The sequence below is a fragment of the Eulemur rufifrons genome, chromosome 25, assembly GCF_041146395.1.
Source record: "Eulemur rufifrons isolate Redbay chromosome 25, OSU_ERuf_1, whole genome shotgun sequence".
Taxonomy (NCBI): Eukaryota; Metazoa; Chordata; class Mammalia; order Primates; family Lemuridae; genus Eulemur; species Eulemur rufifrons.
The window spans coordinates 18,111,135-18,136,574 of record NC_091007.1 but is presented as its reverse complement, the minus strand read 5'-3'; the positions used below and the strand labels follow the sequence as shown (position 1 = coordinate 18,136,574).

General features: G+C 44.1%; 1 protein-coding gene across 2 annotated transcripts in view; it reads right to left on the bottom strand.

Moving 5' to 3' along the window:
• The window catches only part of GAD2 (glutamate decarboxylase 2), a 70,172-nt gene that overhangs the window by 5,836 nt on the left and 38,896 nt on the right, over positions 1-25,440 (bottom strand). For both annotated transcript variants that reach the window (XM_069458704.1, XM_069458705.1), the window contains exons 10-15: positions 23,871-23,987; positions 21,693-21,757; positions 16,153-16,231; positions 11,523-11,672; positions 4,695-4,802; positions 4,279-4,368 (exon numbers count right to left, since the gene is read on the bottom strand). In XM_069458704.1, the coding sequence (XP_069314805.1) occupies positions 4,279-4,368; positions 4,695-4,802; positions 11,523-11,672; positions 16,153-16,231; positions 21,693-21,757; positions 23,871-23,987 (609 nt within the window). The remainder of the gene's footprint in view (positions 1-4,278; positions 4,369-4,694; positions 4,803-11,522; positions 11,673-16,152; positions 16,232-21,692; positions 21,758-23,870; positions 23,988-25,440) is intronic.

Sequence of the window (25,440 nt, the reverse complement as noted above, 5' to 3'; positions counted from 1 at the left end):
TTATCTCTAACTTTTCAGATGAATGCAAATCAAAGGTCAAAAGAATAATGTCAACAGCCACATTCCAAACAGATTTTGGCATAAAGTGAGATTGAATCCCCCAGTTCCTGAAGCAAGCCGAGTGGGCAGAAATTGCAGCTGTCCAAATACATATGACTTTTGGTTGCTTCCAGAAAATGCCGATGAACTAAAATTAGCTGGAACATGGAACATCTACTTCATTGTACATTCACTAATTGTAAGTTGAGAAGGAAAACAAGATTCTAACTATTCTGATGAATATATAGAGTTTTCACATATTTCCAGGCTTTTTTGGGGTTGTTGTTGGACCCTTGGTTTTGCTGAACAAAGAAAGTCAGTTGCGAAACAGAGAAGCTGCCTGTTGAAGAACTCACTAAAGGCCTCATCAGCAAGAGCTCTTTGGGGCCACCTTAAAGGGTTTTACGGTGTTGTTTTCTCTCTTGTGCTATTAGCTTTTTCAGTCTTTTAGAAAATAATAACCAAGGGACCCTCCCGTGATTGCAATCCACATTTGTTTCCTCCAAAGAAGGCTCATATTAGAGCAACTTACAAGCTATCACAGGAAGGTATTTTTCACTATGTGTTCGAAAACCTCTTTGTTTTTAAATTTTGGAAGCCTGAGAGAAAATTTTGAAAATGGAAAAAGCAGACTAACTATAAAGAAGATGTTCTGAAATGTAAAATCGCACCAATTAAATTCCTCATGATACTTGATAACACACTTTCAAAAAGTCACCTTAAATATAAGCCCAGACTACTTCCGTAGTGATTTAGTATTACACCCATTGTTGACTTTTTGAAAGTCCATCCATCAGTGTAGGACTGTAAAAGCTGACAGAAGAGATGCAGATAATGATCAAGAATAATGAAAATTAAAATAGAAGAAAAAGATGATGATGAAGAAGAACCAGAAACACAAGAGGTGGTTGACAGACCAGAATTTTTGATTCTTGCTTGATAAACATCAGCATGGAGTCTGCTTGCTGCCCATTCCTTGTGTCTAAGGTGTTTGTGTGGGTCATGCCCCCGTAGCACCCCACGGATTCTCCCTCTGCCTCAGTGACAAGGCGCCACCTGCACAGTCACAGTCCTGCCTGGGCAGCAGGAAATGCACCAACTGGGCTCTCCTCTGTACCTCCCTTGTGAAGACGTGACTGATCTAGATATCTGTCCCCAACTAGTGGACTCTGGCAAAAGGCCGATGGCCACTATTAGGTTTCCTAAATGTTGTTTCCCTTCCTTATTCTGGAATTTGCAAAAGGTGTTCGCTATAGACTGAATATTTGTCTCCTCCAAAAATTCTTATGTTGAAATCTTAAGCCCCAATGTGATGATATTAGGAGGTGGGACCTTTGGTAGGTGATTAGGTCATGAAGGCAGAGCCTTCATGAATGGGACTAGTGCCCTTATAGAAAAGACCCAGAGAACTCCCTTGCCTCCTTTTGCCATGTGAGGAAACAGTGAGAAAAAGGCCATCTATGAACAAGGAAGTGAGCCCTTACTAGACATGAAATCTGTAATGCCTTGATCTTGGACTTCTCAGCCTCCAGAACTGTGCAAAATAAATTCCTGTTGTTTATAAACCACCCAATCTATAGTAGCTTGTTTTGGGAGCCTGAACAGACTAAGGCTATACTTTAACTCAACAAATGATTTTTGTTCGTCTATGTCAGTAATTTTTCAGAGTTGCAGAAAGGTTTATTTTGAGTGCTTATTGTATGCTAAAGCCAAGTACCAGGCAAGAGGGTAGAAAGAGTAATTCTCTGCCTTGTCTTGTCCATAATTTAACTTTTTTCTCATTTCCCACATGCTACACAGAAGACTCCACATTTCTCTCCCATTCTGGATCTACATCAGCACTGACCAAGTGACTCCAGGCGATGATGGAGACATTCTATACCTGCACCACCCAACACAATAGCCACTGGTCAGAAGTGGGGCAACTGAAGTGTGTCTAGTGGGACTGAAGAACTGAATCTTTAGTTGAATTTAATTTTGATTGATTTAAATTTAAATGTACATAGTCACATGGCTATTACTATCATTGTGGACAGTACAGATTATTCCTCCTCCGCTCTTTCCCTCTGGGGGTGCATGTGTGTGTGCGTGAAGATTTTACTGGTTCCTGGACATTATCCTTTAAGGGCTTCATACTTAATAAGAAACTTTTCTGAAACTCTGAGGAATTATTGATATAGATGAACAAAAGTTAACCTTGATATGTCATGTGGTTCTACTTTTCATTTCCAAATCCAAATTCTTGAATTCTTTCTACTACAGTAATAAAAATGGAGTGAGAACAGAGAGAAAAATCAGTATAATTCATTTTGCAATCCCCAGAGACTTTCAAATTTGAATTGCCAACAGTCTAAAAACAGTTCACTAATATCCTGATTGCTGTCCCCAGGAAATAATCTCCATCCCCATCACAGTTTATGTGATGCACTAAAATCTTAGAGGCATTTGTAGAGTTGTATTTAAATGGGGGAGCCTCAGAGTTGACTTTTGCTCAGAAAATGAAAACAAAACGCCTTTTTTTGTCCTGTATTCCCATCCTGCCCCATCCCTCGGCCCAGCGATAATGAACCGACCCAACAAATGAAATCAGCTCAACTACTCCCTGGATCCTCCATCTGGTCAGTCGGTTCATTGAAGAAGTCAAAGACAATAAGAATGGAAACATCTATTTCTAACTAACTGCTTAAATAAAATTGGTCATTGTTAAGATAATGTACATTGTGAAGAAGCTACACCATAAAAATTCCAGGAATTTTTTTTCTCGCAAATGACAGCAAATGACAGCGGCCCTGTCTTTTTGCTGCACTGCACTTATCATCTTGTCCAGTGTGTCCTCCACGCCCTCCTTTCCACCTCTTGGGCTTGATTTCCTGGCAAGAACCACCTTCACTAAAACTTCAAACACAACCACAGCCCCTCCCACTCCAGACACGTGCATCATGGATGCTGGTTCTAGAAACTTCCTTCCATTCATTCCTCTATGTCAGGGGTAAGCTGGGCTACACAGTGGAATCACCTACCTAACTTTTAGAACCATTCCCAGGCCCGTCTAAGAGCAATCTGATTAAATTCTTGGGGTAAGACCTAGTCAGCAGTGTTTTTTATAAAGCTTCTGGGATGATTCTAAGGTACAGCCAGGGTTGCGAATCGCTGCTCTGATTGGCAGGCTTGGTTTAAAGACCTCAACCATGCCTAGGTTTCTTCCTGATGAAGAGTTTAATCCAGGGTTGCTTAAGGGCAGGTGTTAACATTTAAAAGCTTTTCTGCAGGTTTTAAATCCACACAAAATGCGGTTCTTCATTTTACATAGAAGGAAATAAAGTGTTGGGAAAGATCTAGTGACCGGAGGAGGTTCCCTCTTTTACTATAAATGAAACCAACCCAGAAACCAACCCATCAGCCAGCCCTCTGAGATCCAAATAGACATGATCATCCTTAGTTTCCCATTCCTGCAGCACCACGGGGGACGGGCCCTGCATTGGTCTCCCTCTGCTGTGCACCGTGAACCACAGCCACCCCAGTGTCCGTCCTGGGCGCAGGAGGGGATAGAAGGTAAATGCTCTTACTGATCACGGCAGAATTTAAGGCTCGAGCTCTCAGGCTCTGGAGTCAGACTTTCTGCACGACTCTGGGAAAGTTACTTTTTCTCCCTGTGCCTCAGTTTCCTCATCAGCAAAATGGGGCAACAATAGTCCTTCCCACATCCGGTTCCTATGAGGCTTTAAGTGATCTCATGCCTGATAAAAGTTGAGCCTGGGACACAGGTCACGCTCTAAATGGTGGCTGTTTTTACTGCTCTTTGTCCTGTCACCTTCTGGGGGTCATCGCTGCTCTAAAGACCCCACAGGGCAGCCTTGATCTTGGCATCTCAAGAAGGTCCGTGCAGTTTTCTAATCATTTCTGGTACCTGAAGCCTGTTTGTGCTTGTAATTGAGCACCGGTTTGGCTTGGAAGATGAGTCAAACTCAGCCATGGTTCTTGCTGCTTTGCGAATGCCAGCAAAGGTTATCACCTAATTTCTTAAGACTTCATAAACTCGCTCTCAGAAAACAAGCAAATAGAATTGTTAAAAGTCCAGCTACATGGGGCTCTGTGCATCCCAGCTCTGCAGGAGCCCACAAAGAGAGTGGACCCGTGCACCAGGATCAGATCCCTCCTAATGACATGTGCGTCTGTCATAAAGATACACACTGGAAAGGCTCAATGTACACACATATCCGAGGAGCTTGGAGCACTTACCTTTGAGAGGCGACTCATTCTCTCTTCATTGTCTTCCACGGTACGCAGACTGGGAGGTATGTACCAGAAGCAGACGTTTGTGTGCTGGGGCTACAAAGAGGAAAGGAGGATTCACACCCAGCCCAAACTGGCAATTTTGAGATTCCATTTCAAATCTATTTATTTGGCAGGTTCGGAACCCGATTCCCACTTTTAAATCAGGAATTGCCTTTGGAGGGCCTGACCATCCCAACATGATACGGAGTCATTTGCCAATTTGATCTTTAGTCCAGCTCAGAAGAGCTACCCGTCACCCGCTGCTCCCCTCTGTGATGGTCCCACTTTCCTGGACAGCACGTCATTCACATCAAACAACGTCCGTGAGAAGAACTGGAATTGACTAAGCTTTTGGGGATTGTAGAAATCTGAGTACGTACCTTCCCGTCAATCACCATCTCATATCCTTCTCGGTTTTTTATGATGTTGTATAAATACTCTGCCAGCTCCAAACACTTATCAACATGCACTTCAAACCCAGTAGAACCCTAAGAAAGAGAAGAACAAGCTCATTAGACAGGCTGGGAACGTGGGATGAGTGATTCCTCTGGAGATGATGGTCTTCCCGCGGAGTCCGTCTCTGCACCGCTCTGGCACTTCCCTGCCCCAAGACTCATTGTCCTGTGTTTATTTTCTCTTCGTGCTCTCACCCTCAGGTGTTTTGTCCGCTTTTATTACAGCTCTCTACTGCAGACTCCATTTCTTCCAGAGCCTCCATTCCCCAGGCAATTATTTTGATTACTCAAGGGGAAAATTTGTCTCTGCTGTTCACAGGAGTAATCACTGAAGTCATTAATAGTGAGAGGGCCAGGCTGTTCTCTTCCTGAAGACAAGAAGCATCATCAGAGACCCTGAGGAGGCCTCTTAGCCCCTGCCCAGACCCCAGCATTGTTTGTCAGTGCACCCGACACAGAACAAATAGGGTAGTGCTCAATGAATTCATTGAACAAATGGATGAAAGAATCTTAGGAAGCTCGCAGAGGCTTCATTAGCCTAGCGTTCTGCCAGGCTCTGTAGCGTTCTCCTTTGGTGACAGATAAATGACTCATGTGTCTGTAATGGGTGAACATTATCACAAAGGTCTTTTAGTTTCCAGCTCTGAAAGCCCTGGATCTGGACTTAAGAAAATCAACACAGCAGTCTTGGACTGAAGCTGTTTAACTGACGTCAGGACACACGAGGGGGCTACTTCTCAAAATGGCTTTTCTCTTATCTCCATCAGTGTTTACCGAGTGCTAACAGAAAGCTTAGGAAACAGCCAACGCTCATCCCAGCAGCACTTTGAACCGGCCTACCAGTAACTCAGCCAACCTGCACCTAGAGGGCATGGCCGCAGTGAGGCTGAGATGGGCCCACCTGCCTGTCCACACACGGCTCAGGTAGGTGGGTCCAGCATGGCCCAGTGATGTGTGACAAATGAAGCATGTTTAAGAACGAGTTGCACTGGAGAAATCTAACGGGTTCAGAAATTCGTTTCTTTGGAGATTGCTGCCCTAGGTGACTGGCTCAGGCAGCTGGCGGGTCCTGATGCCCCAGTGCTCAGGCCAGTACCAGGGCTCCATGGGACAGTGGGCGCTAAGGAAGTTAGAATCGGTTTGAAGTGACCTGGCAGTTTGGGTCCACTTGGGATGGACTGTAGGAGCAGAAACGGAAGCTAACTGTTCTTCTCCAAACTGGGTCCGTTGGACCAGTCTAGAGTTGAGTTTAAACTTTCACGTATCTGGTCTAGGCTGTGGCAGGAGCAGCCTGACTCTGACCCTGTCCAGCCGTGTGGCCTTGGCAATGTCTCTGGTCAGGATATTTATGAGAATAAGACCCATATTTCATTTTCAAGGTTTTGAAGGCTTTTAGGAAATTCTTCAAAATTCATTCATGCATCAAATACTTGTTGAATAGCCATCCTATGCCACATGGGCTTTATTTTAAGAATGACAAAGGCACATGAAAAAAAACTTTATCAGGCATCGTGACACCATAACCTGAACTGCTGTGAAGGATGCTGGAGGCTCAGATGGGGGCTCCTAATGGGGAAAGATGGTTTTATTACCCCTCTCATGGCTCACGCACATAGGACTGGTTTGGACTGATCGGGCCACACCACATACTGTATGAGGGCACAGATTTTTGTTCTTTTTTCACTATTATATCCCCTACACCTCCAGCAGTGCTGGGCACATGTTAGGTGCTCAATGTATATTTGTTGAATGAATGAGTGAGTGAATGAAAATGTAACTTTTAAGCCCTGGGGCAATGTTTTTACAGATCATGTTCTGGTTCTATCAGAACCAGATTGTGTGAAAAATGTAGCTTCTCAGAACCCACCCCAGCCTCCCAAACAAGAATTTCAGGAAGACGGACAATGCTTATGTTATCCTTTTCCCCGTCGACCAAGGGCTTAGCCTCTGCCTTTGAGTTGTCTTGGAGTTTGACATCTTGGGTGCTGGTCGTGAGCCTTTTCTGCTTCTTGCAACCCTTTGATAAGTGCTCCCAGGCCCCAGAGATGCTGCTTCTGGAATAACCACTAAATCCCTTGCTACCGTCTCCATTTCTGCTGCCACCACCTTGGTTCAGGCCGTCTGTCTTCTGCTCTGGACTGTGGCTCCCAGATCATCCTTCAGTCAGTGGAGACGCTGCTCTCGGCTCCGAGAATCACTGCGGTTCCTGCCTGACCGCCTCCTGGTGGCCTCCTCACAGCGCTGCTGGCTGGAATCCTGCCCCTTCTACCTCTTCTCTTCAAACCGCGTATCAGAGATCATCTCTTGATACATCATTCTCGTCTCTCAAACTGGTAATGAGCTCCCCGTCCTTCGACTTCTGTGTTTCTCTTATGATCAGATCTGTTCTATCTTTTTTTTTTTTTTTTTTTTTTTTTTTGAGACAGAGTCTCACTCTGTTGCCCAGGCTAGAGTGAGTGCTGTGGTGTCTGCCTAGCTCACAGCAACCTCAAACTCCTGAGCTCAAGCGATCCTCCTGTCTCAGCCTCCCGAGTAGCTGGGACTACAGGCATGCACCACCATGCCCGGCTAATTTTTTCTATATATATTTTTAGCTGTCCATATAATTTCTTTCTATTTTTAGTAGAGATGGGGTCTCGCTCTTGCTCAGGCTGGTCTCGAACTCCTGAGCTCAAACGATCCGCCCACCTCGGCCTCCCAGAGTGCTAGGATTATAGGCGTGAGCCACCGCGCCAGGCCCCAGATCTGTTCTATCTTATTACTGCATGGTGGCTCTCTGTACACTTGTCTTAGTCTGTCTGGAAAAATGAGAGCACCCTTGTCCCACTGAGCACCAGGTGCTCCAAATGTACTTATCAAAATAAATTCGTATTTGAGAGAGAAAGCAAACGTTAAGCCACTCAGCAAAGGATGCCAAACGTCCATTTGCTTTTAATAATTTCTTCCTGTTATTTTTTTCCTCAGCCATTTGCCCGTCCCTCTGTTATCCGCATTTTTAATTAGAGAGGCCAATCATAAAAAATCACACGGAAACCCACCAATTTGTATAACTACAAATGAAAACAGGGGTTTACTGTGCAGCCTCGGTTGCTACATACTAAGCCGTCCCTGCAGGCCTAAAAAGCAGGGGTGTCATTTTAAGGTTCATTTATTTACTTTTGCCTGTCACTGAGTTTTAGACACTGTAGAAATCTGTCAAAATGGAAAATGATCATGAAGTCCTAGGATTAATGAAATGAGATGAAATGCAAGGCCCACTTCCATCTGTAAGGACAGAGTTGAGGGCAGGCACGGTGCCTTGGCTAACGACAGGCTTACATGGCTTAGTACCTTCTAGAAGGCCTCTTAGCGTCTCCAATCAGGAGTTTCATTTTTTGCATGAATTTATTCTCATCGAGTTCCCTTGGACTCAATGCCATGGCCATCATTAGTGCATTTAGCTTCATTAGTCATTAACAGATTAGTGTGAAGAATAATGATTTATACTTAGGTTATTATTTTTCATGTGGTTTCATCTTAGGAGAAAATGGGGGGAAGACGTGGAGAAAATCGCCTTCTCCAGGCATCTCTGATACCAGAGGGTCACTGCGTCAATGCTGTGCTCCTCGCCTCATTGTCATGTTTCACGCTGTCCCCCACCCCTGTGGCGATGCGAGACACAGCCTCACGGCCAGCCCTGTCACAGTCCTTCCTGCGGGAAGAGGGTGCCTTCTCCTGCCTTGGGTGGCACCATGGGGGCTTCTGATGTGAGAGCATAATTATCTTTACCTCTGATCTAGATTATAGGCCTGAGCTTATTACTTTCATAATTGTTATTTCATTGTGCAAAAAAATACGCAGCTTCAGGTTGAAAACCAAATGGAAGCTTTTTGCCATTTAGATGTCTAGATACTTGAGGTTTTGCACAAGGAACTGAAAGATCACGTGCTCGTGCGTAACACAGCTGCGGTGATTTTCTCTTTCCTCGCTCATTTCATTCCCTCTCCCAGTGCCTTTATCTCAGCGCTGTAAGAACGACCTCTCGCCTTTATTTCAGGCTTCATCTGGTCCTGCTGTTTGGTTCCCACCCGATGTGCTGCAAGTTATTTCTCTAAGAACCAAGGGCTGCATGGAGCTGGAGAAGACGCTTCAGGTAGAGAAAGAGCAGCAGGCATTGAAGAAGCACAAGAAACATTTTTCTGCAAATATAGCTAGTGATCATCGTCATAATAAAAGCACCTCAGGAGAAACAGGCAAGAAGGAGGATGCTTGAAGTCAGAGGGAACTTGCACAATATTTAAAGGTCAAGGTTTCCCCAACTTATTGCCTGATGTTTACATTTATCATTTTGTAATTCCCACCAACCAATGAAATGAAAAAACCAGCCTGTTTCAAAACAGCTTGGGAGTATGCCAATAATTTACATTTTGATTTTTTTCTTTTCTTTTCCTTTTTTTGACAGATGAAAGTGTCATTGCCAACAGAATGAGTCATGTTGGGTGGTGGGGACCAGTTACGTGTCTTTCTCAGTCTCCCGACTTTCAAAAGAGAAAGGGGGCCCCTCACACCACCCTTACTGGGTGACACCGTAGAGCCTCACTTCCAGTAGCTGCCTGACACTTAGCAACCCTTCAAGAAAGTTCAGCCGGGGTAAATACTATTAAAGAGGCTTCCCTGAAGGATACATAGTCCAGTCATCCCTGGAAACCACCAAAGAGTTATTTCTGCATTAAGCAAGACCATCTTCCTATTTAAATTGCCTCTTTTTTCCCAGAATGGATTTAAAGAAGATTCCATAAAATACTTGCAGATTGTATTGTTTCATTCCCAGGCCCTCTCTGTTTCTTGTTAGCCACCTACCCCATCTGCACTGCTTAAGTACTTTAGTTTACTTTACAAGATTTTATAAACAACAACATGTCAAATTCATCGCTGTGGACACGGTTCCTACCTCTTTACGCAGACCCAAGGAAGAACACATTCCCTGGTCTTATCCTGGCAAACCTCACTCCTGCTGACCAAGTTATTTGCTTTTTCTTACGGGACTGAGTCTGTTACCTCTGTGTGCATTTAGAGGCAAAGCTGAGAGGTAAATGTGTGGCCCCTCCACCAATACAGGAGCTCAGGGCATATCAGCTCCCTTTGGGAAAGTTGTCAGCATCAAAATGGAGTCACCAATGTTAAGAAAACCCCGACAGATAGAGCAAGGGAAGGCCATGAAGAGAAGGTTCTCATGCTTGTATGGCTGACAACAAAAACAATCACAAGAGACTTCAAAAGCCACAGCCTTGCACAAAGACCATCACAAGCTTACACAATACTTCTGCAAGGACATTTGCCCAGCAACTGCCTGTTCAACCTTGGACTGGTGTCATCCTTGTTATTGATCTTTGTAGCCAAGGATAATTATCTCAAAACAATTATGCAATCCTCCCTGTTTTTTTTTTTTTTTTTTTTTTTCTTTGAGACCGAGTCTCACTCTGTTGCCCAGGCTAGAGTGCCGTGGCATCAGCCTAGCTCACAGCAACCTCAAACTCCTGGGCTCAAGCGATCCTCCTGCCTCAGCCTCCCAAGTAGCTGGGACTATAGGCATGCGTCACCATGCCCAGCTAATTTTTTCTGTATATTTTCAGTTGTCCAGCTAATTTCTTTCTATTTTTTAGTAGAGACTGGTCTCGCTCTTGCTCAGGCTGGTCTTGAACTCCTGACCTTGAGCGATCCTTCCGCCTCGCCTCCCAGAGTGCTAGGATTACAGGCGTGAGCCACCTCGCCTGGCCCTTCCCATTTTTTTCTTTAAAAACTTTTGTCTTCTTTTACCTCCCTGAATAAGCACATAGTTTACTACGGCATACTATTCCCATTGCAACGCTTTATTCCCAAATAAACATCTTTTCTTGTGGAGGGCCCCTCTCTGTTGTTTAGATTGACACCTTTGATCGCTCCCTTTCTCATTTTCCTTTGTTCGGTTTCCCTGGAATGCACTCTGCATTTGGGTTTCTATAGCGTATACAACAGACTGTCCATTGCTTCCCGTGGGAGAGAAATGAAACCTGATGGGAAGTCACTAATTTGTGACCTTCAGATGAGAAATCTGGTCAAGATTAAAATGAAAATCTTTGACCTTTCCAGCCTGCTTCATTTAGACACAAATGTATATGCCCTTGGAAGGCTACACTGAGGTCCGGGCAAGGCTGCACACCGTTAGTTACAGAGTTACCTTGCCGAGAGAGGAGGGATCACCTACAGTCCAATTCCAAGGTCAACAGAGAGCCCCAGCAAAAGGAGGTGGTCAGGTACTGCTGGAGTTTTGCAAAAAGCTTTACAATTAAAAGTTATCCATTAAAATGTCAAAAATAAGCTATCATGGTGGGCTATTTACTTTTCCTTTTTTTATTTTCTAAATATATGCTTTCAGATTGCATTAACCTTACCCCGGTGATCAATCACTGGGTATAAAAACCAAGAGTCAAGGGATAAAAAACTCAACAACAACAACCACTTACTAAAAATCAAGATTTCTGCCATATAAGGCAAAATGGATGTTTCCTACATGAGTGAGCATTAGAAGCAATTTAGCTTAAAAGGGACAAAAACAATGGATTTGATTATATTCTTGCCCACGCTGAATGCAGGCATTTAAATATAGAATTAAAGAAACAATGTTGGGTAACTAATTTGCAATTTGGAAATCAATTGTTTAACATGTTGTAATAGGTGTCACCAGATAAAGTTTCTGGTTTTTAGTTGACATTCATCTGTTCTGCACACGCTCACCTTTGCCCTCCACATTAGCCACAATTTAAAAACATCCACGTGGCGTCCACACTGTAGGGCCTTGTCTCCAGTGTCATAGGACAGGTCGTAATGTTTGTCTTGCTGAAAGAGGTAGGAGGCATGCATTTGGTTGCAGTTCTGCATCAACCCCTGAAAGAGAGAAGAGAAAATTTAGGCAAGTCTACTGGCCATTCATTAGATTTTATATTGTGGTGGGAATTATTGATACTAACACACAAACCCAAAAAGTCACAATGCATATCGTGGAGAAAGAAAACCGTAAGAATCAAATGACAAAAGAAAATGTGGGCCAGTCCTGGACAGGAATGCCCAGGCTGCTGTGGGAGGTCAACTCTGCGGGATCAAAGGCTCAGGGACAAACGTAGAGGTTAACAAAGGACACACTTATACTTTTACTCTCCCTTTTAAGAGAAGACATTTATTAAAAATTCAAGCAATAAATAAAAGTCCAAATCACAGTATGATGTTCCTTCTTTGGGAGAACATCCTGATATTCTGGTTTTGTTGTAGTTAAAATATTTTGGAAACTCTGTAGTTCCGTAAAATATCATTAGTCCAGTTCTTCTAGCATTTCCATCCATAGCTAGTTCAAGTACTTTATGGTTTAGCTGTTAGAGTGTGAGCTCTCTTTGGAAATCATAGCTTTTAAGACAATTCATTGCTATCCTTTATATATGCTGAAATCTTTAAAAAAAAGACATTGCAAATCTGAGATGAATTTAAATAACTGATCTTTCCAGTGTCATGTTCCTCTCTCAAGAGTGGTCAGAGCCTCAGTTCTGCACTTTCATATTCAGTTTCTCATGGTAGTTACAGTGGAAAGTTTCATCGGCAATGACCGCCAATTTGCCCTAGCTAGCACTGTAACCTCACCATGGGAATGGGAGGCAACGTGATTGAACTATTCCAAAGAACACTGAATGAATCACGCTTTCTGACTAAAACAGCGTTGCCAGTCTCCTCATTAGAAACCCCACCATGTTTCAGTTTGTCCCGAACCACTGGAAGCCTTTGACTCTTTTGTCAGCTACTATAAATTGTGATTTTCCAAAAGCTTTGGCATTTGGTTTTTGTTTCTCTTGTGACGCGTGACAAGAGAAGAAAAGACTAAAATGTGATCACTCCGTTGAAGTTAGAAATGAGAACACTTTTTGAAAATTATCCAAACTAAAACACTATGCAATGCAACTACAGTTTTAACTAGGGTTTGAAAGACAGAGTGCCCAGATGGTAGGCGACAGAACTGGAGTCTACCTTGGAGTTTAGGCTTCAGAGACATTGGAGTCTAGTATGTTATTTTTGAGAATAAGAAGAATTAAATACAATGTATTTGAATTAGAACGGTAGAAAGACCATGAACTTGAAAAAGAAAATTCACCTGAAGACCAATCAGATGTGAAAATTGCAACAGGTGCTTCTATTTGGTTTCATGGTCACAGAAACTTTGTTCCATTCTTCCCCTGGCCATGCAAGTTCACAAAGAGGAGCCATGAACACTACAAGAGACCACTTCAGAGACTCAGAGAGTGTGGAATGGTGGGTGGATCAGACCAATTGCTACTGGGATAGGAAGACAACACCAAGCACATGACCTCTAAAAAGTTGGACAGCTCCAGTCTCACTATTGTATTAAAGGACAAGTGGAAGTGATGTTGTTTTTCATACAGAAGGCCTTGGCGAGTTAGTGTCCTGGTTCTGTGCCATGGAAAAGTTATAGACCATCATGCACCAAACTATTTAAGACCTGTTAATAGTTGCTGTACAATGAAAGATTCTCATGCTTAAATAAATTTAGGAAACTATCTCAAAAATCCCCTTTTTTTAGATACCGCAGTATACATCAGCATATTAAAGCCTCCAATAAGCCCTGAAATAATGAAACTTGTTTTTAACTCTAATCCAATATATCCCAACCTTTTTAATGCTGAGAACTCTCTTATCACAGAACACTTATTAACATCTTATGGAACAGTATTATTCCTTAGACCCCAATAAAAGAAATGCTGTCAGAGCATCATAAAGTCTTGGATTCAGAAGGGAATTGAAAGCTCATTTACTCTATTCCTACCCAATAAAGGGATACTTTCTAAATCCTTGCTAATAAGTGGCTGTCCAATCTCTATTCAATCACTTCCTATGATCAATTTATTCCTACTGTTGAACAGCTTAATTTTTAGAAAAGTGTGCATTTTATCGAACCCAAGTCATACCTAAAAATCACAGTGTGTTCTGATTTTGCCATCAAATTGGTACAACTCAGCGCCACTAACCCAGCCCCCCAAAAGCCTTAAGAAAAAAACAAATCTCTTCCACTTGAGAGTCCTTTAAACTGTGAAGGCTACTATCTTCCTCTCTGTCCTTAACATTTCTTTTTCTTCCCTCTCTCTTCTCCCTACGTTAAACGTCCTTAGTCCTTTCAACCATCCCTCTTACATGTTTACCGATCAGTCCCCACCGTTTGAGCTCTAGCCTGATAGGGTCCCATGCAAGATCTGACACCAAGCGAAGCAAAACACCGCAGGTACGGAGAGAATGAGACCACCACCTTCTCAGGCTCAAACTCTACTTCTTGTATCTCTTGAATGAATGGTGTTTTTCTCTCCATTCATTGGTGACCCTGAAGAGTACAATCTCACGTCCTCTGCACTTTTTACAAGTCCAACGAAGTAGCCATGTGTCAAACAAGCCTGCCCTGTTCAGTCAAAATATAACCACGCTATACTTGGACCTCCTTACCATGGTCCTCACTAACAGGCCCCCTTCTTTGGCTGTGGCTCACTGGTGCAGTCTGCAAACATCATCTTGTATTCTGTTTATGTCCTGACACATTTACTCTACCTCCCAGTTTCCTCTCATCTAAGGTGTCAATAAACTTCTATGTTTTACTCAGACTGTCAATGCATATTTTGAATGATACAAGGTTAGGCCCCAGCCACAGGCTCTATCCCAAGTAACATCAAATTACCAACCAGCAGGTCCTTCAAATGCAGTCACCGAATCAGTTCCAAATCTGACTGTCCTTTCTCTTTTGGTCTGTGAGGACATAGTGGGAGCCACTGTCTAACATCTGGCCGACATCTACATGATGAAAATTTATTTTCTCCTTTCACACAGTGTAGCTGAGGTTTGCATGAGCTAGGGTAGATGATGATACATTGAACTGGATTTTTATGTGATGGAAAAATCAGTCCAAAAGGATATTTTTCAAAGTACTCATTTCATTTTGAAGGGCAATCTCTGTCTTCAATCCTGTCATTAATCCTTACGTTAATTACTTTGATGAAGACACAGAAGGCACAGATGCTGTTTAAATCTGCAGTTGACAACAGGAGATATTAAGCACCACAGAAATAATAATAACCTTTGATCCAGCAATCCCACTTTGCGGTATCTACTTTAAGAAAATAATCAGGAATGTGATCAAAGATACATATCTAAAAATTTTATCAGGCCACTATGTAAAATATTGGTTAGTATTTTAACCATATGGGTATGATTCATTAAATTATGTGACAGAATAATATAAGGCCATTAAAGTCATGTTTTCGAAGATCATAATATAATGTTAAGTGTGAAAAAGAATAAAAGTGTCTATGACATGGACAATAGCAATTTTATTTTAAATATATACTTATTTATGTATTTTATATATTCCTAGAAAAAGGTGGGAGAAAATATTAAAAATCAGTAATAACGTTTATCTCTAAGTGGTAGAATTTGGGGTGACTCTAAATTTATTTATATCTTCTGTTCTGCTCAAATTTTCTAAAATAATTACGTGTTACCTTTATAATTAGGAAAAAGCAAAATATTTTTAAAGTAAATATTAAAAAGTCCCCCTTGATCTGGGGTTGCTTTATTAATGTTAAGGAGATAAAATTTAAAAGAGATAAACGGGAGGTCTTTATTTGGGTCTCATCAACTAAACCAATGCAGGAGTGAGGGTGTGTGGGCGGCTCTGACCCGGGGTCACAGGGACATAGAGAGGACATAGAGACCAACAGTGAACACCTGCAGAGAACGGCCCTAGGCCTTGTTAACAGAAGTCATATGAATGAAAGTGCCATTGCTAATTCTTCTATTTGCTCGTTAACACATATGCAGATTCCTTACATTCTGAACATGGCTGTAGCTATAAATAGACTAGACTATAATTATGAGATATATCACACACACACATACATATATATATGTGTCTGAATCCTCACGCTAACCTTAATCCTATATCACACATTTTTTTTTTTAATATAGTAAAAGCTATCCCTTCTCAGATTCCAGAAAAAGACTGGATATTTAATTTTTTGAGAGAGTAAACCTAGAGGGACTCTGGATTAGGGGACACTAGGGCGAGTTGAGGAAAGAAGTATTTATTGAAAACATGGAGATTAGGTCAAAGTTTATATTCTGAAAGTTGAGCCGTCCTAAGCCTGTTTTCCCCTCTAGGCAGACCTTTACCGTCCGGACAGGTGCTCAGAAGACGGCTCGCTGGGGAACGCGAGCAATGCGGGAGAGAAGACCTAGTGATCTTGTCATTTCAAGAGAAAGTCAACCGTACAATGACAGCGAAATCCCACCGACGGCCTGGGACGCAGAGTCGGGACAGACTTACCTCCTCTCTAACCAGCAGAGCGGAGCACTGCAAGGGGACCCCCATCATCTTGTGCGGATTCCACGTCACAGAGTTGGCCCTAAAATACACAAATAAGAGAATGACACCCCACGACAGGCCCAGAGCAGGAGCAGCACAGCTTGTGTTCCTGGGCGTTGTTTCTCAGACTCCAGGATGACACCGAATTTCCAAAACAAAAAGCAGAATCTTAAACCTGCAACTTCTCTTTGTACACAGAGACAGCAGGTGAGGGCGTGGGTGTCCCTGCGAGTGACCAGGCTCATTCCAACTAGGGTCCCCGCTTTGGCCACTGGGGATCAGAGCACCCTGCAGGGGAAGGCAGCTGCCTCCTGCGTCCCCAACTGTCCCCGCCAGGAGCTCAGAGAGCAAGCTCACTCCGGGGCTGAATTGTATGCTTTTCTCCACATTTCTCCAACGTGTCTTTTCGTAGTCACTTCTAGCTAGTGCCCTGAGAGCTGGAGATGTCCTGCGGCCCCCAGGGCGGAGGTTTCCCTCCTGTTGGCCTCGCACACCGGAGGCACGTGGTGCTCCCTCCCAGGACCAGCGGCTCACACGGCAGAGACTCCCAGCTCAGGGATTTACGTCATTTGAAAAGCCTGAACCACAGTCCTGGTTCAGATTCCTTTAATAATAATAATTATTATTTTAATCTGGATACAGACATTTTGCCTTAACTGACTCTCGGTCTTCATTTCATCCTCCACCTGGTACCAGAATTCTCTTCTAGCTCTGGGTATAACCCTCTCCTCTTCCAAAACAGCCAACAGCTCCGTGTGCCGCCAGCCCAGGTTCCAGACTGTGGGGCGTGGCCCAGGACACCCCAGGACGAGCCCCGGGGACAGTTCAGTCTCGCATCCCTTCACTGTCCTTTCTCCGTGTGCATCTCACCAGATTATCTTTTGTTCTCAGACAATTCTGTTCTCACGCTGCTGGACAGCCATCTCCCTTCGCTTCCCCTGGCCGAGTCCTGCTTACTCTTTAAGTCCCCAGAGTCCTTCAGTGTCATCTCTGCAGACCTGTTCACCTGCCTCCCGTGTCTCTGCCCCCTCCCGCTGGGCTCCTCCTCGAGGTCCCCGGAAAGCAACTGCTCCCCGCGTGCGTCCCAGCGCACGGCACATGCTCATTTGCCAGGCAAGGCCAGTCTCTGTGCTTGTCTTCTGAGGGACCGAGGGGTCCTTCAGGGCGAGGCTACGGATGTGACCGTGGCCCAGACAGAACCACAGGAGGAAGCAAAGTGGCAGAACCATCCTCGGTCGCTGCCCGCAGAGAGCCAGCAGAGAGCCCAGGTAGCCGGCTCAGCTCGGGCTGATGAATAGACTCGGGCTCCGCGTGCTCACAGGCCTCGGGGCGAAATCAGAGGCCAGGAAAGAGGTCATCCATCCATGCGATGAGCGGACGGTGTCGCCAGCCTGTCAGAGGACACTTACTGGCCTGGGGATCTTATCTGAGCCAACGAATCGTCCATCTCATCTGCTGGTGTCTCTCTGGCCCTGATGCTGGCTCACATGCACATTGAGGACCGGGATTGGGGAAACAGAGGCAAAGGCAGTTCAGGGTCAGATTACTGCTCCTGGAGAGAGGACTAAATGGCTAAATGAACAATAACAGAATTGTAGTATTGAAAAGTTTCTTCCAAGAAAATATCTCCTTGCTCTGTAGAATGACCTTGGAATGAAGAAATCTACGCTTGAGAACAGTAGGTAATCGTGGTTAGGGGAGAAGGACTCAGGAGCTGGAAAATTTGGGTTTGCATCACTACCTAGCTGTGTGACCTTGAACAAGTTACTTAACCTCTCTGTGCCTAGATGGCCTCATTTGTAAAAGGCGAACAATAGTAAGTAATTTGGGTAAAGTGCTTGTAACTGTGCCTAACACACAGTGAGCATTAAATAAGGTTGTCTGCAGCATTTATGAGCTTTGTGACTTTGGGCACATACACATCACCATCCTATACATTCCGTAATATTCTACAGCTAGACGTCTAACCCCGATGAACTCAGCTCTGTCAACAGGGGTGCCCGATGGGAGGAGAAAGCGCTGTCCTCCCTTCTGTGACTGTGGCTGTTGGCCCATTTGTCTTTCAAGAAGGGAAGCTGTCAAGGCACATGGCCACCTGTCACCGAGGTCCCTGCCCTGCCTCTCTGGGAGGCATGAAGATGTCTCGCAGAGATGGCAAAAGGCCACGCAGACCGATTCGATGACACGGCCTCGCTTCCGTTGAGAAATGCTGCCAATTTATGAAAAAAACAGCCTCAGGTTCATTTCAAAATGTTTTGCTGTGGATTCAGTCACGTGGCTTCTGCAGATTTCAGTAAGTCGGGCAGAACTGAGTCCGCCCGGGCTGTTTTAAGACGCATCCTTGTGCCCTCATTTGCACCCAAATCCACAGGCCCCGAATGAACTAATCAACCTGCCACCGCTCATGCTTTTCAGTTTATTCTTTCTCCTCTGTATTCTGTGTGTCCGGCATCATTTTCATTCCAGGCATCCAGCCCCCAAATCTCAGTGTCGGAGTTGGTTTCATTCCATCCTTGCCCTCTCCTGACATTGCCCCTCCTTTGCTGCCCTATGTCACCCCTCCGGGGTCCACCCACTCATGTCCCTGCCGCTGCTACAGCTCTGCTCAACCCTCAGCGTCTCTCCCCTCCCGCGACTGGACGTTCCTCATCGTTTCATAGCTTCTAGTCAGGTCCTGGCTTCCGTCTGCTCTTTGACTCAAAGTCATTCCAAAACACAGGCAAGATCGTGTCGCTCCTCTGCCCTAAACCCATTCCTTTCTCTGTCTCCCCATCAGCTCACTTGCCCGTGTCTCGCGGCTTTACTTCTCTGCCTTGAACTTTAACCCATTGTTAACTGCCAGTCTTCTCCGCTGGGTGCTAAACTCCTTGAGGACAGGCTGCAGGTCACATTCATTTTTGTGCCCACGCGGTACCTTGTGCTGTGGCTTGCGTAGGACACAGACTCAGAACGGCTGAAGGAAGTTCTGACCCCTGGCTCTCAGGGTGAGGGGGAGGCCGACTGTGGAAGCAGCAGAAGCTGCACTAGAACCTTCAGCTGGGCCCTAGAGCCTTGCGAGTGGACACAGCAATGACTACCCCAGGGAGGCAGTAGCCGCGTGGAGGGGGTCGGTGTGTTAACACAATGCACAGAGGCCTGCGCCGGCCAGGTCCTGCTGTGCCCTCTCAGCGGCACCTTTTTTTTTTTTTCTTTTTTGAGACAGAGTCTTGCTCTGTTGTCCAGGCTGGAGTGCAGTGGTGTGATCATGGCTCACTGCAACCTCCTGGGCTCAAGCAATCCTCCCACCTCAGCCTCCTGAGTCCTAGGCGTGTACCACCATGCCCGGCTAAAAGCGTCACCATCTCTAGCCATTTTGACAGCGCTAGCAAGGAAGACAGCTGTTCCCTTAGAATTTGGTTGGTTCTCAAAGGGGATGCCAGGCAGAGTTCCTGGTGCTTTTGCCATTTTGCTGTGAGAATGTCATTTGGGTCCCCCTGTGACCACGGAAGAACCTCTGAATCTGGGGACCAGAACTGAGTATGGATTTCCTCCATTTTTTAAGAGATTAATTAATTAATTAATTTTGCAGTTAGAGAGCACTGTGACTATATTTTATTTATTTATTTAAAAAAATTTAAAAATTTAGTATTAATAAATGTAGGGGGTACAAGTTGAATTCTGCTACGCGTATACAGCGTATAGCGGTGAAGTCTGGGCTTTTGGTGTACCCATCACCCGAATCGATTATACTCCATCCCACAGGTGAGTTTTCATCCTTCATCCCCTCGCTTTGGTTTGTAATGCTTGGAGAAACGTCACTCCCCAAGTGAGACAAATGTCTTTCCTAAACTTACGCTCATGCACATTATCCACCAGCGGTTTCCCCTGGTCCTACTTTACTCACCGAAGCAAGCGTGCCTGTTGCTAGGAAGGCAGCAAGATGAGGGCCCTCAGGCAAAATGAGCGGCTCAGAGCGGAGCCCCAGCAGGCCCCTCATTTTCAGGACGTTGTACTTGGCTATTCTATTTGAAAGATTTCTTTACAATACAGTTTCAAGATTATGGCAATGAGAGAGGACTTCATGTTCCGTGATGAACGTTCTAAGCTTTGCTCTCAAATAACAGTCTTTAGCACAAACCCGTGTGGGTGTTTCTTTTTCTAAGGCTCAGGGGAGGTAAATTTAGTGAGCTTTCAAGTAGAGGATGTTCCAGGGCTTTCAGCGCTTGCAGTGACACGTGTATCAAAGGTAGAATAAGAGACGCTCCCTTTTTCTGCCTGTCAAAAAGAAACTCCAAGAAGAGAAGGTGCTGTGTATAGACCACCTCTCTTGAAAGCACATGAATTTAGTTCTTGTTCTCATCGTCTGAGAAGTTGTTTTCCCTTTTTTTCCCTCATCATCTCTCCCTGTTTATTTCACTGCCTCTTGCATGAGCTTCTGGTTTCTTGCAGATCTTCATGATGCGAAGGGATTAGGACTGGGAGAAGCCCCAGAGAACCAGCAGCAGAAGGCTGGACCTGGCTGAGTCTGGGGGCGGGCACAGCCTGCCCTCATCCTCCCGCACCTGAGTGGGCACCTGCAGTCAGAGCAGGGGCAACTCTCGGTGCCCAGCCAGACCCTGACCTCGTCCTGCAGCAGAAACTGTGCCACAATGTCCAGGGGCAGCGCCAGTGCGAAGCTCTTCCTGGGCAGCATCTGGCTGCTTCTCAGGGCTGGGGGGCATCTGGCAGCCTCGGATGAATTCAGGCTCTCTCAGTCACCTGGCGTGTCAGGGCTCACCGCTGAAGCTGACCTGCGTGCTGTGATGGAGAACTGGGCTGCCTTTGCGCGTGGTCCCAAGCCAAAGCCTGAGGCTGTATTTTGCATTCTGTCTTTTTTTCCTTTGGATCTGAATATGCTAATCAAATATTACCTCCTTTTGTGTTTTGCAGCTTTTCTCAATGGTCTACTGCAGAGGCTCTAAATAAAAGACGCTTTGCAGCGCCAATCAGAGCTATGTCAGACAAAGGTTATTATGGGACTTAAACCACGAGACGATGTTATCACGAGTCTGTCTCACTGTAAGTGAACTGGACATGTTAAACCCCAAACCTGAACTGTCAACGTTGAAAAATTTCAGGGGGCTCTTTTTTGCTTTGTAAAATTATTGTTTTTTGTTTTTAAAGCAGTGGATATTATTCTTTCATGGAACATGAATGCCACAAATCTTCTCCTAGAAAATGTGGACTTCCTGCAGCTTTTAAATAATTTTGGTGGCTGGATCAGAGATCCCAAGAATAGACCCCAGGTAGGAATCTCTAGTCTAAGAGATATTCTACCTGGGTCACTTGACGTGGGATTTGATTTTCTTTTTTGCTTGTTCACACATAACCGTCACCAGTGCAGTGCCAGACAGGGCAAGGTGTACGAGCACTGACCAGCCTGGGCTCACCTGTATTCCCAGAGCTCCTGGAAATTGAGTGTCATTTGCTTTTCACGTCTAGCCTTCAACACTTTACGTTGTTAACAAGAAGAACGCACATACCTCTCCACGCCACTCAGCTTCCACTTGTGTTTCCGGGACATCAGTAATCCCCCACCCCAAGCCGCCTGGAAAAGAAGATCATACAAGGAAAGAGGTAGTGGGTTTTCATCGCCTAGATTTCTACAGTTTGCTGTCTTCCAGACTAATGAGAGTCTCACAGGATGAAAATGATCTCTTCGACTCCAGGCAACTTAGGGAGTGGGCCACCTTCTTCTGGGCCTAGACCTTCAAGGTTTAAACTGGAGGGCCATTCTAAGGTCTCAGATTCTGTCCTACATTTATATGGCATAAGGAGCCAAATTAGCAGCATATTTCTTCTGTTTGAGATGGAGAAAGAGTCTCCCCGCAACCCACCACCCCCACTATGAGTCCTAGTGAAGCCCACGTTCTCAGCATGGGAAACTCTGTGGTCTCCAGAGTTCAAGGTAGAGCAGATGGACTGAGCACCCATTACACAGCTTCTGAGTTGCAAGGAAAACTCTTTTGACAACTCTGGATGATTCCAGAGGAAGGAAGCAGTTTCACAATTTTATTTTACTGATGTGTAATTTTGGATAATTTCTGTGTCCAAAAAAAAAAAAAAAAAAAAAAACCACCACCAAAAATCCACAAGCAGGAAAGATTCGTACCAGTCAATTAGCTGAGCAATTGGAACACATCCCTTAAAAATTTGTACTCAAGTTTGAAGATTTGAATTGGTGTAGTAATCATCTTTAAAAATAGAATGTCAAGATGGAGATTCATTTGAAAACGTTAACATTCTTTATTCTGTGTGTAAAAATAATTCTGGGATGATTTTAAAGAAAAAAAAACCCTGTTATGATATAATCACTTTTTTCCTCTTTGTTGTAATTTCAGTTCTCTTACCCTTTGAAAAATTATTTGATTTTCCAAATGTATACTATTTTAAGATTTTTTTCTAGTTTAATTATAGACTGTGTGAATGTTAAGGCTAACAAGAATAAGTGGTAAACTTGATGGGTTTCAAAGAAAAGCTAATACAACTGGTTAAAAGATCCCCTAGTTCTAATTTCAGTAGAAACAAAGACCACAGCATCTGCTGCTTTCAGGAGACACAAATATTCTTAGTTTTCAAGTTGTCAGGTAATTGTCTTCCTGAATCAGCCAGCAGGGTCAAACATGCTTTCCAGTTCTGAGATCCAGCAGCGGAGGTACCTGAGCTGTTCAATCAGTGTCTTCACGTATACAAAGAAGTGTCTCTGGCAGCCTAATGAACAACTCACATGGTGAATCAGGGAAGGAAAAGAAGATTGGTACCTGCTCTGCAGGATAACTCTGGAATGAATGGAAATGCACACAGCTTACCCACAGCGACACAGGGATCTTGCACCAGAATGCACATCACCTTAAGCACCAAACATTGTACTTAGTTTGGGATGGTTTGTGATGAGTGATGGTTTGGCACAAATTCCTTATCTCAGCATGGATCGTGAACACTTTGCAGATGGCAGCTGATCTGCAAACCACACTTTAAGTGATACTGACCTAAACTTAAATATTTCGATTCATCCCTCTAAAAACTGGCTACTTTTCATTTGAAAATGTTCTGGTGGGCCACACCTCCATCATCATCATCATCATCATCACCATTATTTTTGGTGTAACTAGCCTGGGGTCAAAATATCTCAAATATAATTTATCTTCTTAGCTGACCAAGCTAAGAAACTGGAAATTCGGTGGTCTGTATTTCTCAGTAAGTCGTCAAGCCCATTTTCCTCCCTAGATGCATAAATACCTAACTTGAGCTTAAGTTTTGTATCCTCTGGGTTTCCTATATAAACACAACTCCTTTTTACTCTTCTGATTCATCCTGCAAGGGAGGAAGGCCTCCATGTGCGACTGTTGTCGGCTGTATTCCTCCATGGAGATGACAGCTCAGTGAACTGAGGACTAAGTGCTCAGCTTGGGTGCTGGTCATAGCAATACAAATATTACCATGTTGGGAACAGTCAGGCGTAATCAGCCACAGGCTGTGTACTGTGTGAGCTGTGTGCTAGTTTGTCTCTGCAATGTTTAAAAGCTTAAATATCACTATTCCAAAAATAAGCTGATAAAGTAAAAAAAAAAAAAAAAAAAGGAAAACTAAATTTCATTCTGTGCGCCCGGATGAAAACCACGCAAGGACATTTTGGAGGCCAGTCCCCAAGGGATACTTACATCCACATGCATCCAGATCTTGTACTTTTTGCAAATGTCAGCGATAGCCAAGAGGGGATCGAACGCGCCATACACGGTGGTTCCGGCCGTGGCACTCACGAGGAAAGGGACAAATCCCTACGCAAACGAGAAAGTCCCGAATAATGTAAAATGAGGGTTCAAGGAGTCTTAAAAAGCTGGAGGGCAATATACGTAACTTAAACATTTGTACTCCCATGATAGGCTGAAATAAAAAAACAACAACAAAAAAAAAAAAAAAAATAAAGAAAAAACTGGATTAAAAACGATGGAAATCTTCCCCCTACCATACTCATCTGTGTTTTGGGAACCGTCAGGAGGGTTATCAACACCCTGGGGCCTGGTGCGGATTAATGTTCCCTCTCTGGAAACTGAGCTCTGCATGTCATGCTGTTGGGCCCGAGGGTGCCTTGTAATAGACATTCCGCTTTGCAGAAGAGGCTGAACTGAACCCAGAGGTTGTCAGTGATGGCCACAAGCCACATATAGATTCCAGGTAGACTTTCTGGCCCCCTTTACCCACTTGTCTCACCTTCTAGTCTTTCTTCTTCACCAAAGGGCCTAAGAACTTAATTAATACCCTAGAGCGAGCAGGCAGGAGAGAAGAAACCCACCAGCCATTATCCCTACTTGGAAAATGCTCAGCTCATTTATTTAGAGTTTCAGAAGGGTGGCTTCACATGGGGCTATGCCATGGCCTTTATCTATCTAAGTAGTCCTCCATCTCTCTGGCCATGGCTAAATGAAAACTAACTGAAATACTAGGCCGCTGCTAGACAAAGGCATTAGAATGCCACAAATAGGGTCAAACTCATTCCATGAAGACTCTGTCTTGTTGGTTTATAAAACGTGGTGTTGCAGAGTCTGTCTTTAGGTGGCAGCAAAGGTTTAATCTTGCAGTTGATCTTAGAAGCAGTTCTAGTACCTAGACAAGAACTGGGGAAATCTCCTGCTACCACTTTGAAAAGACAAAAAGAAGGCTGTATGAAAGGAAATAATTATTCCCGACTTCATAATGGTGGAATGCATGTGTGCGTCGTTAAACCAGGAACTGTAGATTCTATGTACTAAAAGTTCAACAGAGAATTCTAGAAACAAGCTGTCTGACTGTTGAACCATGCAGGGATGTAAATGACTTTCTAGAGCTTTGTGTATGTCTTTGGCAGGTCTACTGAACTTGTTACTTTTAAAGAGGGTTCTAAATTGCTTCCTACAAAATAAGATGTTTGTAGAGCCAATCGTATCAGCACAAGCCTAGGCAGGAAAAACTGGCCCATTTGAAATAAACATGCAACAGTAACTCACATGCTACAGTAGCATCATTTGCACAAGCGCACAGTTCCTGCTTGTGAAAATGATCTTTCAAATGTGCCTGTTTAATGCCAACCCTCAGTTCCTAGGGAGACAAATGCTTTGGAAACTCTTACAATATTTCTGTGTATAATATTTACTCAGCACTTTAAACGTTTCTAAAGCAGAGCCTACCATTCAGAGAAAGAAATAGTGACTGATGCAGAATTCTATATTCTCACTAAAGCTGGGCATTGAAGCT